At 39.1% G+C, this 16,176-nt stretch overlaps 1 protein-coding gene across 4 annotated transcripts in view; it reads left to right on the forward strand.

Annotated features, from left to right (window-relative positions):
• wipf1b (WAS/WASL interacting protein family, member 1b) overlaps positions 1-16,176 on the forward strand; it is a 128,959-nt gene that overhangs the window by 82,428 nt on the left and 30,355 nt on the right. For all 4 annotated transcript variants that reach the window (XM_078552066.1, XM_078552063.1, XM_078552064.1 and 1 more), the window contains one exon: positions 9,989-10,080. In XM_078552066.1, the coding sequence (XP_078408192.1) occupies positions 10,030-10,080 (51 nt within the window). In that variant the 5' untranslated portion in view covers positions 9,989-10,029. The remainder of the gene's footprint in view (positions 1-9,988; positions 10,081-16,176) is intronic.

Consider the following 16,176-nt stretch of genomic DNA (forward strand, 5'->3'; position numbering starts at 1 on the left):
TGCTGCTGTTTTCCATTTGCTGCAACAATTGGGGATATGGGGACCCATCTCTCATTCATGCAGTGTAATTACGTCATTACTGTCTCCATTTCAGCCCCAGTATTTTAACTGGTGCTTCTTTGACACTGCTAACATCATGCCACTGTTGGCAGCACGATGTCTAATATTTCCAACTGACTCCACACATTTCAAGGGCCAAAAATAAAACTAGTTAATTAAAGCTTTAAAAAAAATCAAGACAAAAATTGGTCTTTGGTCCTGCCAAAACAAGAGAGGCTAGTTTATCTGTATTTAAAAATGTAGCTAACGATGGAACACAGTGCATTTGTCATCAGCAGCAAAATAGAAACATAATTGTACAAAAGTATTTTTGAGAAGTTTTTAATTTATTTTTACTTTCAGCTGTGACTTGCCATTTAAGTTTGGCATAGAATACTGCAGGGAGTCAGTTGTAACTACTAATTGATACCACACAAATGGAAGGGGTGGTTGTGGTAATTCAGAAGCATTGTTTTTCCTGTTGACCACTTTAACAGGAAATCAGAGGCCTCCATAAGACTTATGTTTCAGTAGCTTTAGATCGAAAAAATAGAAGACCAAGACTGAGATTAATGTTCATAATAATGCTAATCTTTGTATTTATATATAATTTTTAAAATATGTAATAACATGAGATTTTATTTTGAATCAATATGTATGCAATTGTATGCAATTTGTCACTAACATTTGATACACAGATAACATCTTTGTGCTAGATGTGCAGTATGCAACTGCCTTTTGTTATGCGTGAACCACAGCATTAAAAGTTAGGAAGGTTGTGTTAACTTAAATTGTAATGTATGGGATTGTATATGTTTTGCCTTTTAAGAATGGACTTAAGAATTCATAATTTCTGGACTCAAACAATTTGTGTGGATCTCAAAATGTAGGGCTTTAGGGTCATCGATAGCCTTGAGTTTTACTGCCACTTTTGATCAATTAAACCCCCAAAACCACTTTACATCAATGCAATTGTAGGACTAGAGAAATGTTTGTCTACTGCTGGCACTACATTTCAGTTTATGCACTTTTAATTCAGCTGCACTCAACAGAACCAATTCAGGTTAGTTTAAGCTCAGTTATGCAGCATATTGTAGTGTCAAAATGGAGCCTATTGTGTTTCTTTGCTTTATTAAGCAGAGATGCGTTCTTGAATATTTCAGGTCAGGATTTGTTTTTTGTTTGGAAATGTCCATTGCGAATCAGTTTTTTAAAGAAAAAGAGATTTGCGCTCATTATCACGCCTCAGCAACTTCTTAAAATGTTTCATAGCTGAATCGCTTTGAAGGTGCAGCAACTTATTTAGAGAAATGCAGCAGCAGTAAAATTAGCTCATGAGATTTGGCCAAATGATCAGAATAACATGTTTTCACTTGTGTGCACAGTGTTGTTGAACTGTTCAGTTTTTGTGATGTAAGTTAATTTAATTTGTTAATTGTTTAAAGTATTTAATTGATAATGAAAGCAACTAATAAAGTGATTATTTACATTTTCTGTCTTTAGCCAATTTTTTTCATTTTTTATGCATCCTCAATTGTTGCAGACACACTAATCTTTACCATATTTTGTGGTTAAAGATTTAGGTGAATAAACTATGCTTTCAGGAAATGTTATTTGAATCTACACAAGTGCACTTGTATTTACTTCACTACTTCTCTTATGCTCATGGAAATTTTTTAGCCTCCATTAAATGCTCAATTTTACAGCAGATGAAGCATAGAAATTTGTCAAAAATTTGTATTTAGCCATTTCACAGTGCACAAATTATCATTCCTGATAAAGCAACTTTCCCTTTACATTATTTCAGTTTCTCATTTTTTTTACTTTATGAAATATTTTCTTGGCTGCTTCATATTCCATTGGTTTGAGCAAGGTGTTCTCTTTTTTAAACCATTTGGGCTTCTATCAATCTGTTCTTTTACGAACATAGGAACTAGAATAGGGTATTCAACCCCTCACAGCTTCTTCTGCCATTTAACCAGATCATGGGAGCTCAGTGCCTCAACTCTATTTATTCACTGCTGACCTATATTTCTTGACACTGTTACCTAACAAAAATGTATCACTCTCAGTCATGAAAATTTGAACTGTTCAGCAGCCACAGCTATTTTGGGAAGGGTTCCAGATTTCCACTGTCTCCTGGATGGTAAAAGTGCTGCCTGATTTCACCTCTATAGCTAGCTCTGAAAGTAACATTCTTCTGAATTAGGCCAGCAGAGGAAATAGCTTTGCTGTATCTATCTTAGCAAATCTATGTATCACCTTAAAACACCTCATTTAGATCACCTCTCTGGATCCATACAAACCAAGATTAACTCAACCTGTTCTCATAACTGAACTCTTTCACCATGAGTAGTATTTTGGTAAATCTGCGCTTACTTCAGGGATAATATAGTGATCGAGGTGGGGTAAGACCGAGGATCTGACAACTGAAACATAACTTCCTCACCATTATATTCTATCTCCCTTGAGATAAAGGTTGACATTCCATTAGCCTTTTGATTACTGTTTTGTATCTGTGCACTAGCTTTTAGTGATTTGCATATCAGACATTTTATCGGACGTTCTCTGCTGAGACCAGTAACTTTTAAAAAGATATTTGAATTTCCAGTGACCAACTGAAAGGATTTCAACAAACAAATGAAAAGCAACATTGACTTAACAATATTTTGTAGGCAATTTATATTCTAAACTACAGAAAAGAAACTCCTCATTTAACTTTTAGCACAAGCGAAGATTTCCCGCTATAGTTATACTTTGCGTTGTCCCTTAGGTAGTCACTTAATCTGCTGGAACCAGTGCAAATCTATTTTCTGCTTCCGATAGCCTGCTTCCTTTTTCCGTTCCTAGCGAGGTAACTTCTAATCCCAGAACTGAGATTCACTGTGAGGGTTATACTGGAAATTCCTTCCTTGTAGTCCAAACTAAGCGAATCTTCAGCCTCCTTGAAATCCTCATGAACTCTGTCTCTTCAATCTAAGCACAAGCTCCCACTCTCATTATGTGTAGTGAACAATAGGGTCTGCCTGCATTTCCTCTACTTTAGGTACAGGGGCAGCTGTCCCTATCTCTTGCTCTCTACCTCTCAGATGGCTTCAGACTGACTTGTGTCTGCAAGGTTCAGTGATATCTTAAGAATCCTGTAATCTGATATTACAATGGACATTTCCCTGCTCAAAGCTCATCCCTATGGTAACATGAGTCACATGGGTCTTGTATCCAGGTAGAAGTGCTAATTAGCTAACTTCTAGACCCCCAACTCTGTTCATTCTTGAAATTAAACAGTCTAAAATGTAACCATTTACAAAACCTCCCTGTGAGTCTTGGAGATTAAGCACCAGATTTTTGTGGAATTGAGAAGGCTCTGCGAACCTTAAAAATGGTGGATGGGACCCAGATTCAGAAGTCCCATCCCATTTCCGGCCGAAACTATTTTCATCAGGAGGGGAATAATTGCAGGGCATGAACAGGTGTTAATCACAAATCTGGTGGTCCATTTAAAATTAGTTGAGAGTTGAAACAGACTCCATTTTGACTGTTGCAAGGACTTTATCCTGCAATTTGTTTAGAGTAGATGTAAATGCTCTTGAAGGTTGAATAAGGTCTGTATAACTGTCATGATATGAATCTTGATCTTGATATGAAGAATTTTAAAGCCCTCACTCTTTAAACTTAAAAAAAAGCCCGTAGCTGTCAATGAGAGTTTTAAAAACAAACTGTTAGACTGCTATAATTGACAGGTGTAGATTAGAGAAAAAAATAGCATCTGTTTGTGCAGGTTCAATAGTTTTTTATTGGCATTTCCCCAAGGACTTCTTATATCATTATGAATGCTTGGCTGAGTTTCTAAAGCTACAGTTATCTCATCAGTGGTTTCTGAGTTCACAGTTTGATTGACCACTTAGAGGTTATTAAAGGATTCACTGTCTTTGATGATGTTAGTAAAATAGATCTTTGTCTTTATAAGAGATAAACCACTTGAGATTTGAAAGCTTTGAATGGATTTTAAGAATAGGAGCCTTTTCACCATCAAATGTGTAGGAGTGAGAGCTGCATTAGCTTGTTAGAAGTTTATTTCTTTTTCATCCTCACATGAATCCTGAGGTCTGTCCATGGTGGATACTCGGTGAGTGGCTGTGGAGGTGGAATGGAGATTATGAGGAGGGATGTATCGGGGGCAAGTGTTGGCTTGGAGGTGGTGAGGGTATGTGAGGGGCAAGGGCTAGAGGGCCTAACACCTTCTAAAACAACTGGAACAAAGTCCCAGAGATCCGAGGCTTCTAACCAGCCCAACTCCATCCCGCACCCACTCCCCTGGAGCAAACTTTGCACACATTGAGGTAATTTTTACTCATCTTTAAATCTAATATGGCCTGCTCCTTGTTTCTACCAAAAAACATTACTCTAGAAAACTGTCACAAATGCGTTCTTGAAATTTGTTGTCTTTACTTCTTGGGTGACACTTCTTCTCCATTCTTTGAAAGTTCCCATTATAACCACATTCTTTCTGCTATATACCTCTCTGCTGTCCATATTTGTCCATGCTTCCCACTCATTACTGTTGTCTGTAGGCAAGCCCCAGTAGAGCCTTGCTGTTCTGTAGTTGTACCCATGTTGTTTTATTGCCTGATTGCCCGAACTGAAATCCTTTTGCTACAAAACACACTTGGAGTTCTTGTGTAAATCCTTCTCCTATTAAATCATTCTTAAATAATGGAACAGATGGCATGAGTGTGGCAGGTAATGGTGCTACATCATTTACCCATAATTATTGTGCTAAGATTTATGGGCAGGATTTTCCCATTGGCAAGTTTGGGGGGGGGGGGGGGGGGGGGGAGGTGGTGCGGGGTCCGCTCGCCGAAGCATAAAATGGTGGAACTCCCGATGTCACCGCGCTCCGTTTAAATTTTCAGGTAGGCGGAGGCGCAGCAAAGTCAGCTGTGCGCCCGCCGACCTGTCAATGGCCTGCTGAGGCTATTGACAGAGGAATTAAACTAATTAATGGACCTCCCGTCGCGGGAGCCCTGGCGGGAATTAGAAAAAGCTTGAAACCTCATCCACAGGCGGGATGAGGTTTCATGTAGGTTTTTAAAAATTTAATTAAAGTTTTAGAAAAAAATTATGGACATGTCTCAACTCATGTGACAGGGGACATGTCAGGGAATTTTTTTTTCTCTATTTTGAATACTTTTGACAGTAGAGCCGATCTCCCTGAGGCAGCACTTAGCCTCAGGGAGATGAGTGCACTCTTTCGTGCGCATGCGCAAAAGAGCGCACTCTCAGGTTTAGGGATTCCCCATGCTCAGCGCTTCCGTGCGGAGGTCACGCTGGGCGGGCCTTAATTGGCCCGCCCACGTAAAATGACACCGCGCCCCCGATCAGGGGCGCTGATTGGAGGCGCGTCTGTGCGCACCCGCACTTCAACTTCGCCCCCGATGGGAAGAAAATCCTGCCCTATGACTACTCAAAAGAAAAAATAATCAGCTGAAACCTTGCTGCACTAGACAGTAGAGGAAAGTAATGTTTTGAAATAATACATAATATTTTAAAACATGCTGGAAACTTATTGCAAAAGATTGAAGACATGCACCTGACACTGCACCTGGGGTAACAAATTGAAACTGCATTCTGTGGCATGCAAGAGTACTTTAACTTGTTTACAGCACCACCAATATATGTATGCGTGTGTGTATGTATGTATATATTTATATGTGTATGTTATATGTGTATACACACACATGGCTGTAATATGTTGATTAAATTGATAGATGGGATTGCTTTTGATTGTTTTAAATATATATTATATATTTAAAACAGTTAAAACAATGCCAGTTATCAATATAATCTAACAACATAACAGCCATGTACTGCCTGTTTTGTCTTAGTCAACTGAATTCCGACATACCACCACTGTGAACAGACAAAATATTCAATATTCACATTTATTTTATTCTCCAGTGTGTTTATGAAGTCCTTGTGTAACTTTAAACTTTGGACATAAACATGATAGAACCAAACAGGAATGGCATATGAAAGCTTAATTTATAAAGATTTATTTTCATGAAAATACTGTGTTTATGCTGAAATTGATTAAAAATGGTGAGGGCAGAAGGTAAGCTGTTGGAAAATCAAATTGAATGATATAAAACAGAAGATGAGTATTTTGAAGCCTAGAAGTCTGAACTGTATTGTGTTAAAACTGTATGAATTGTGGTTTCATGTGCCTTTTACAGTTTTCTTCTATCATGTGTTTGTCCAAAGTTATTGAAGTTTAAAGATGCACAAGGACTTTATAAACATGTTGTGTAAATAAGGTAAAATTGGTTCAATCCTACATACTGCCTTTTTGTGACAGAAAATACCTTAATTTGAATGGTTAGAAAAATTACATTTTTGCAGGTCTTCAATGGATTGCTTGATAAAGTATTGTCTTAGTTTCTTTAAACAAATCAGTTAAAACAGTTTTCCAATTGAACAGCCAACAGGGAAAAGTGCTGTTAGTGTTGGCCAATTTTTGCAAATTCAGTATTTATTTACTAAGCGAGGAAAAATTTAAGGTAGTCTTCTCTGATAAATGTAACAGAGAAACATTGAAGGAACTCCAGGGTGACCCTAAGCAACCATTGCCCTACTTTACCTTGACAAGGTCACATTAGACTAGTTCCAAAGAGGAGTCATTTTAGACTTGAAACGTTAACCCTGTTTCACTATTCACAGCTGCTGCCAGACTTGCTGAGTTTTTCCAGCACTTGCTGTTTTTCATTTCTTACTAGACTAGATGCAAGTTTCCCACTATTGATTTCAAATGCAGAAATATCAAACACAGGAGCAGACTGCAACAAACTAAAACCATTACAGTATTTTGCACTTAAATCATGTGCATGATGTTACAAATTAGGTATTTCTCTACAAAAACATAACTTTTATTGATATAAGACATAGCAAAAAAATCCCACAATACTTCGAAGTTGGGATTTAGACTGGACAGGAATAAAAGATAAACTAATTAAGAGGTGGCTGAATGGATTTGCTTTAAGGAAACTCTTGAAGGCATTGAGAGATGTTACAAGGTAGAGGGTGTATAGATAGGTTGTGAGTGGGCAAAAATTTGGCAGATGGAGTATAATGTGGGAAAATGTGAATGTACCAACCTTGGCAGGAAGAATAGAAAATCAGTATATTATTTAAATGGAGAGATATTGCAGAACTCTGAAGTACAGAGGGATCTGGGTGTCCTGGTACACAAATCACAAAATGTTAGTATGCAAGTACAGCAAATGATTAAGAAGGCAAATGGAATGTTGGTGTTTATTGCAAGGGGAATCAAATATAAAAGTTATACAGGGTGTTGGTGAGACCGCATCTGGAGTACCATGTACAGTTTAGGCCTCCTTACTTAAGTAAGGATAACATTGCATTAGAAACAGTTCAAAGAAGATTCATTCGACAGATTCCTGGGATGAAGGGGTTATCTTATGAGTAAATGGTTGGACAGGTTGTATCCATTAGAGTTTAGGAAAATGAGGGGCAATCTTATTGAAACATATAAAATCCTGAGGAGATTTGACAAGGTGGATATCCCAATTAAGATGGAGATGAGGATAAACCTTTTCTCTGAGGGCTGTTACAGTGGAGGTAGGGTCATTGAATATTTTTAAGGCTGAGTTAGATAGATTTTTGATTAACAAGGGAGTCAAAGGTTATGGGGGTAGTAGACAGGAGAGTAGAGTGTGAATAATCATCTAGGCAGTACAACTTTAATACTCAGTTTCATGGGAGGTACTAAATGTGGATCAGATGTCACACATAAAAAGACTAAATGAAACCAGTGATTTTTCAACTGTTTTTCATTTACCTTCTGGTTAAGAATATCAATAGAACTACTAATTAAATCATATTCTTAAACTCACAGCTCAGTGCTTCTATGGCCTATAATGTCTAAGTATGATCATATCCTTCAACTCACAGCTCAGTGCATCTATGGCCTATATATGTCTATGTATGATCATATTCTTAAACTCACAGCTCAGTGCTTCTATGGCCTATATATGTCTATGTATGATATGTCTCTGTAAAGTAGATTGGAATGTTTTTGCCAAAAATAAACTATTGTATGAATGACCAGTGAATGACAATAGCATAATTGATGTAAGAATATGTGGCATCATATATCTCCCATTCCTACAAAGGCAATTCTAGCATCAGGGTACTGACAGAAGTATTTATATTTTATGTGACACTTAGATTGGAGTATGTAACAATAGGAAGGAGGGATCAGTGGCAGCAGTAAATAATGGCCAGAACAGTGGGTTTCAATGCTGTAAGAACAAGAGATATTACATGTTTGAAACTCCAGTCTTCACATTTATGTTGTTATAGTGCCAAAACTCTGCTGCCCATATCCTAACTGGCATCAAGCTCCAATCACCCACCACACTGTGATTGTCCACCATCAATGCAATTTTAAACTTCTCAACTATGTGTTCAAATTTCTCCATGGCCTCATCCCTCCCTGTATCCGTAACCTTCTGCAACCCTCCAAGAAAATTGCAACCCTCTATCTCTGGCTACATGTGAATCCCTGACTTCCTTTGTTAACCATTGGTGACTGCACCTTCAACCATCTTGGACCTAAACTTTGGAAGTCCCTCCTTAAAACTGTCCACCCCTCATTCCTCTTTGAAGATGCTCCTTAAATCTCACCACTTTGACCAAGCATTTGGTCACCTGTCCTAATGCTCCCTCCTTTGGCTTGGTGTCAGTTTATGTCTGATGATACTCCTTTGAAACAGCTTGGTCCTGTAATTATGTTAATATCAATGGCAGTTGTTATAGTTCATAATACAGTTTTATTGTCCTTCAAGTTTATTATTATTTTGATATTGGCAGGTATCATGGCAGTTAGCAGTCAGTATACTTCTATGAGACTAAGGATGGAATATATGATGCATCCAGAGCTCTAAAGCATTTGGTCTTGATGCTTCTGTCCCAATGGATGGTTATATTCCTTATTTCTAAAATAAACTGTGTTGCTGTGAGTGTACTTTTAATAAATAATTATTCAATAATAAATTATCTAAAAGTGTATAGTTTTCTATACATTTGGTAACTGAAGTATTTAAAAGAGAAGGAATATCACCGTGTATATGTTTTTGGATAGGTAGGGAAGAGTTCTCCACCATCTTTATTTTCAAAAACTGAAGTATAATTGTAGGAGAATGTGATTTTTTTTTGTTACTACTGCTCTCTATATTGAAGACATGCCATTTTGCTGCCTTTAGAAGCATTTCCCAGGTGAACCCCAGAAATATGCTAAAATTAAGCAAATTGATTTGCCCTCAATTTGTATCTCCCTTCCTATGGAAAATCATCTCGTCTCTTGGCTGCGCCTTCCTCACCCCAACCGTTTACCTGAGACTGGTAACTTGCTAGGTGATTTATGGGCATTAATACAACATAGCAGGTCTGAATAGAAATAAAAAATTGATAACAAAAATGATTATCTGATGAGAGAGAACTCAATTTTTAAAAAGTGTAGTGGTAGTACTCTCCTCCCTTCTGATCTTTTTCTCCCTTAATAAATCATTGTAACGTTTTTTGAGCTTACTAAGTACTGAAATAGGTAACATTCATTAATAATGCAGAGACCATTGGGTAGATTTTCAACTTGCCGCCAGGTGTTGGTGTTGCAGATCAGACCCCTATTAGAGAAAACACTCACTTTTCATTTCTTTTTCCGAAATTAAAATTGGGCTGTGCAACCAATCCCCAACACCATTTGTACATCTGTGTGGCAAGTTGAAAAGTATACTTCCATGTAAATTTGTCCATTGTTTATAGGAGAAGGCAGCTCATTAATTGACTTGTATATTTGTTTCTTGTGTTTATATTTTTTGGTTTGAAGCATATTAAAGTGGATCTCTAAAATATGTTTTTTTTTCATCTGTAGGATTTTGAAAGATTATCCAGCACCTTCACTGAATACAGAAGATGCCTCCTCCTCCCCCACCTGGTCCTCCTCCTCCTCCAACATTTTCAGTGGTAAGGATGATTGAATGCTGTCAGGATTTTTATGATGCAAATCCCTTATTCTAGCATCAAAAAAACCATTATACTGCTAAAGATGCTGTTATAATACAGTCTGAGTTTTTGGAAAACAGCCTAATTGCATTGCTCCCTGACATTTACTAGTAGTTTGTGCAGTTGGTCTTCCTGTGTAGCAGCTGCACTAAGTGCTTATCTTTTTTCAAAAAATATACTTTATTTATTAAATGTGTAAAAGTTCATTACTTAACAATTCAAATTAACATTAAATAAAGTGCAGTAAAGTTCAGTTTCTTTCAATCCAGCACATAGCACTGTGATAGCACTCTGTACCTCACTACACTTACAGTTACGGGTTATATTTGCATGTTTTGCAATGCCTAGATGGCTGCAACACTTTGAACAAGGCCCACAGGTGCAGTTTACTGGTAGTGTCGTGAAGCACTACCATTAACTATTTTAGTACCGGAACAGGGTGTTTACTAGTTCTAAGTAGACTAGTGGCAGTTAAGTGGATCTGGCCAAAAAACTATAAAGGCAGCATTAAAGGTTATATGATCCAATTAGAGTATTTTATTTGCTTGGATTTGCATGGTCTTCAAGGTTACCACACTAGCAACCTTCATCTGTGCTAAAATGGTTTAATTTATTTCAAGTTTTATGCATGGCAATGCCACTTTATATAATGAAAAGTGCTTTTATTGTGGAGTCGAGACTTTGCCTTCATAGAAACTGTGTGGTGGTAAATCCCACCAATGCAATCATGGGCAAACTTGTTTGCAAATTGGTGGATTGCTGAGGATGTGGGCAAGGACAAATAGATTAACCTCAAATACTTTTCCCTTCACCACTTATGCAGTTAGATCCCAGCCTGGCAGAATTTGGCATTCTGAGGATTGAAGTATCTTCTGTGCCCTTGGCAGCCTTAGTGCTTCCCCCAAGTGTGTTCAATATAGAGAAGTATTAATTCATCAGTTGAGGGCGGTGCTCAATGTTGATTAGCCGTTTCTTGACCTGAAGTCATGAAACCTCATGAAGTCCGGAATCAATGTTGAGAACTCCTGGGCCCAATCTCACCTGACTGTATACCACTGTGCTCTTGCCGCTATCTAGCCAATGGGACAGGACATGCCCTGGAATGGGATGTAGGAGTCTGGGATGCTGGCTGATAGATATGATTCTGAGTATAATTATATCAGACTGCAACTCATTGCTATCTTGAGAAATTAGTGAAGAAGACTTTGCATGGTTGGCTGGGCTGAGATTGTCCAAGTCTTGAACTGATATGATGTCTGATTCATTGCTGATAGGCTGATCTGATTTTCTCCGCTATTGCTGAAAATTTTCATAATCTTAGTGGCTTGCTAGGCCACTTCAGAGGGTAGGAAGTCAACTCTGTTGCACATTACAGCAGTAACTTGCATTTATAAAATGCCTTTATGTAAAAAAAAAATTCCAAGGTATTTCATAAGATTATTACTGAACAAGGTTTGACACCAAGATGCATAAGGAGGTAGTAGGACTGATGACCAAAATCTTGGTCAAAGATCTAGGTTTTAAGGAGTATCTAAAAGGAGGAGAGAGAAATAGAGATGTGGAGAGATTTAGGGACGGAATTCCCAAACTTGGGGCCTAGCAGTTTTAAGTATGGCCACCACTGATGGAGCAATTAAAATTGACCTGTGCAAGAATCAAGGGAGCACAAAAAGCTGAGGGTTGTAGGGCTAAAGGCGGTTAAAGGGAGGGGTGAAATTGTGGAGAGATTTGAGAACAAACTTGAAAATTTTACTATTGACGGGTTGATGGACCAGGAGCCAATAGCGCCAACAGGATTTGGTACAAGATAGGATACATGCAGCTGAGTTGAATGTGTCACAGATTGGGGCTTTTCTTTGCTGCCAAGCATTGTGGGAACTGTAGCCCTTCATGATAGCTCAAGCCATTAAGTGTCTCCAAACACAGGGAAAGCCTCCCAGGCCGTTGTAACTTACAGATTGCAGGTGTCGTGTTGAGTGAGAGACTCTCTCTGAGAAGGGAAGCCAACTGGGGAAATTAAAGGAGGTGGTGACCTGTCAACAACCTGATTGGTGAATGACAGAAAGGAGAGAAGAAACTTGTACCTTTGGAAACAGGTGAATGAATAATTTTAAATCCTTGGTTGATGAGTGTCAGGCATATGATGTGGATTTTTTGTTAGAAAAATGTCTTTGCACAGAGGGACGCGAGAACGTGTAATTCACTGTTGGAAACTGTTGTTAACATAGACTTGTGATGAAAATCTAGTTCATGGTTCATGTTAACATTTTAGAGGTAATATTTAATTCTGAGAAGATTAAAGTTTAACTGTAGAAAATGGGATAAATGCAACTAAAGCAGCTTGAAGTCTATTATACTTAAAAGGTTGGGACCATGCTGATGTAAGGGGTTAACAGCTAGAAAGGTAAGATCCTAAAACAGCAGGTGGGCTTACTTAGTTGGAGATGTGATGTCTGCACTGGTTGCAAAGAAATGCAGTCCAGAAAAATATTTTGTTTTGGGAGTTAGAGCTAAATTAGCTTAAAAGCATTCAGTGAACCCTGAAAGGCTACGTCGTCATGGAGCTGGGTAGAGTTGAAGAAGTTCTCTGGTTTTAATTTTTCTGAGTGTTCTGCAGCAGGGGAGGAGGTTATACCAAAAAGATGCTGCTGTTAGCAAGCTTCAGGCATTAGGGCTCAAAGAAGCCTGGGAGCTGTTTGGTGCAACTGTTGGTTGTAGTTTGAACCTCATGTGGTTTGCAGCTTACAGAGAATTCCTAGGGGCAGAATTTTGTGCCTCCTGGACGGGTGGGCCCGACCCAACCTCCAGCGGGCGGGGAGCCGTTCCCTGCTGGAGAACCGGGCCCCGCCGCCATTTTACGTGGGCAGGCCAATTAAGGCCCGCCCAGCGTGACGCCCGGCAGGAAGCATGAAAGAGCGCACATCTCCCTGAGGCTAAGTGCTGCCTCAGGGAGATTGCTGACACTTTTAAAAACATTAAAAATAGAAAAAAAAATAAAATCCTTAACATGTCCCCCTCATGTGATGTCACATGAGATGGGACATGTTCATAAGTTACACTAAAACTTTATTAAACTGTTTAAATCCCTACATGAAACCTCATCCCGCCGGTGGATGAGGTTTCATGTTTTTTCTATTGCCCGCCGGGGCTCCTGGCTTGCCCGCCAACCTTAAGGTTGGACAGGCAGGTCCTTTAATTGTGTCAATGATCCTGTCAATGGCATTAATTGGCCATTAACAGGTTGGCCGGCCCGCAGCTGATTTTGCTGCGGGCCCGCCTTCCTGAAAATTTAAATGGGGTGGGATGACGTCAGGAGTTTCCCCCCGATGTCATCCCGTGTCATTTTACGCGTCGGTGAGTGGATCCTGCCCCCTGTTTGCCGACAGCAAAATTCAGCCCTAGGAGTTGTTAGCAGGTTCCAGACAGTTAAGACTCAGAAGTCCTGGGAGCTGAGAAGGTGGCAAAAAGTCACTGGTTCCATGCAGGAGAGTATTAGGGCTCAGAAGAAACCCTAGGAGCCATTTATAGTTCATTGCAACTGGGAGGCTGGAGTATGGAGAAACCCCAGCAGCAGTGCCAGCTTAATGAAGCTAGCGGTCTGAGAAAGAGTTGAAAGGTGCTGGTAATTAGGAGGACAGCTTTGTGAATCCTCAGGAGAAGAGATTGAACCATTGGGAGGTGAGTAGTCATTGAGGCAGTGGGAGTCAGGGTGGCTTTTGAGGGAATTCTGGGACTAGATCCCTCATGAGAGAGATATTTTTAACGAGATATTGTGATTCACTGTGGTCACTAACATCTGGGTGGGTTGCTGAGAAATCTGAGAGACCTGTCTTGGTCACATCTGCCATTTAATGTGCGGTCTGGTGTGTTTGACCACAGTTTGCCTGGTAATTCATATTTACCTCATGTTAATTCTGAATGTTGGAATATAAGATATATATTGTAGCTTTTTTTTCTTTACTGACTTTATATTGTAAAGGTTATTTTATTTGTTTAAAATCATGGAATCTTGTGGCTTTATTCTTTTAATAAGCACTTGGGCTTTGTAGATTTTAAATCTAAAAATTTACTGGTCCCGAACCAGATCATAACAGACTTCAAAAATTAATAGGGAGTAGGAAAGGGGCTGGAAATCAATTTCCAGTGAGATTCCACAGGGATCAGTGCTGGGACCCTGGCTTTCCACATGATATGTCGATAATTTAGACTTAAATGTAGGCAGCATGATTAAGAAGTTTTGAAGATGATAAGAAAATTAGCCGTGTGATGGATAGTGAGGAAGAAAGCTGTAGACTTCAGGAACTAGACAGGTGAACAGAACCATGGCAAATGGAATCCAATCCAGAGAAGTGAGAGCTAATGCATTTGGGGAAGACAAACAAGGCAAGGGAATACATGATAAATGGTAGGATACTGAGAAGTGTAGAAAAACAGAGGGACCTTGGAGTGCAAGCCCACAGATTCTGAAGGTACCAGAGCAGGTAAATAAGGTAATTAAGAAGGTATACAGGATACTTTCCTTTATTGGCCAAAGTACAGAATATAAGTGGTCATGGTAGAGAACTGTTTGAAATACTCATTAGCCCGTAGTTAGAGTTCTGCATATAGCTCTGGTCACCTGTTACAGACAGGGATAAGAGAGAATTGAAACCCCAATACCCTTCCCTTACCCCTGAGTGTGTGGTCATTTTGAATAGCCAGCAGCAAACTTCTATGGGTTCAAATAAAGGGGATTATTTATTCACACATTCTCCCTGAAAGTCTAACACTGTCGTTGAATGCACATGCACGGACACAGGATAAAATATAATCAAAGAATAGTGCACTTTTACAAGTCATAAACAAAAGAATAGTTCATAATTCATGTGTTTGGCTCGACTTAGGAAAATGCATGCATTGCAGGCCTGGCGAAGAATGTGTTTTCACTCGACATCAGTACTGGGGAAAATGGGGGCTGTACCGTTGGGACGGTTTACATCTGAACCGTGCTGGGACAAGTGCTCTCGCAAATCGCATAACTAGGGAAGTAGAGAGGGCTTTAAAATAAACAAGATGGGTGAGGAATCAAACTTGGATAGAGGTAGCAATTCAAGGTGTAGAGTCAAGACAGGAGAGCTAAATAGTAATATGAGAAATGAGGATCAGAGAATGGGAGGAAGGGACAGAGAGAAAAAAAGCTAAGAATTCATCAACAGTCAAGACTAGATATTACAAAGGTAACAAAAAGCCAAATCTGAAGGCTCTCTATCTGAATACAGGTAGCATTCATAACAAAGTAAATGAATTGATGGCCCACATTGAAGTAAATAAATATGATCCAATAGCAATTATGGAGACGTGGCTGCAGGATGACAAAGATTGGGTCCTTAATATTGAAGGGTACATGACATTCAAGAAGAATATGAAGCTAGATAAAGGTGGAAGGGTAGCACTGTTAATCAAAGAGGGCATTGGTGCAGTAGTTAGAGATGACCTTGGTTCAGGAGGTCAGGATGTAGAATCGGTTTGGGTAGAGATGAAGAATAGTAGGGGGAAAAAGTAATTAATGGGAGTGGTCTACAGCCCCACTAACAGTAGCCTCAGTGTAGGACAAAGTATTCAAGAGAAAATATTGTGCACTTGTGATAAAGGGGTAGCAATATCATGGGTGATTTTAATCTACACACAAACTGGAAAAATTAGATTGGCAGCAGTAGCCTGGATGAGGAGTTCTTAGAATGCTTTTCAGATAGTTTCTTAGAGCAGCATGTTCTGGAACCAACCAGAGAGCAGGTTATATTAGACTTGGTATTATGTAATGTGACAGGATTAATTAATGACCTCAGATTAAAGGCACCCCTGGATAGCAGCAACCACAATATGATTGAATGTTATATCCAGTTTGAAAGGGAGAAGAGTGGGTCTAAGACTAGTATCTTAAACTTAAATAAGGGCAACTACGTGGGGATGAAAGCTGAACCAGCTGAAGTGAACTGGGACATTAGGCTAGAGGATAGATCAATAGAGAAGCAGTGGCAGACATCTAAGGGGATATTTCAGGGTATTCAGAATAAGTAC

This window comes from Cetorhinus maximus, chromosome 11 (genome assembly GCF_964194155.1).
Source record: "Cetorhinus maximus chromosome 11, sCetMax3.hap1.1, whole genome shotgun sequence".
Taxonomy (NCBI): Eukaryota; Metazoa; Chordata; class Chondrichthyes; order Lamniformes; family Cetorhinidae; genus Cetorhinus; species Cetorhinus maximus.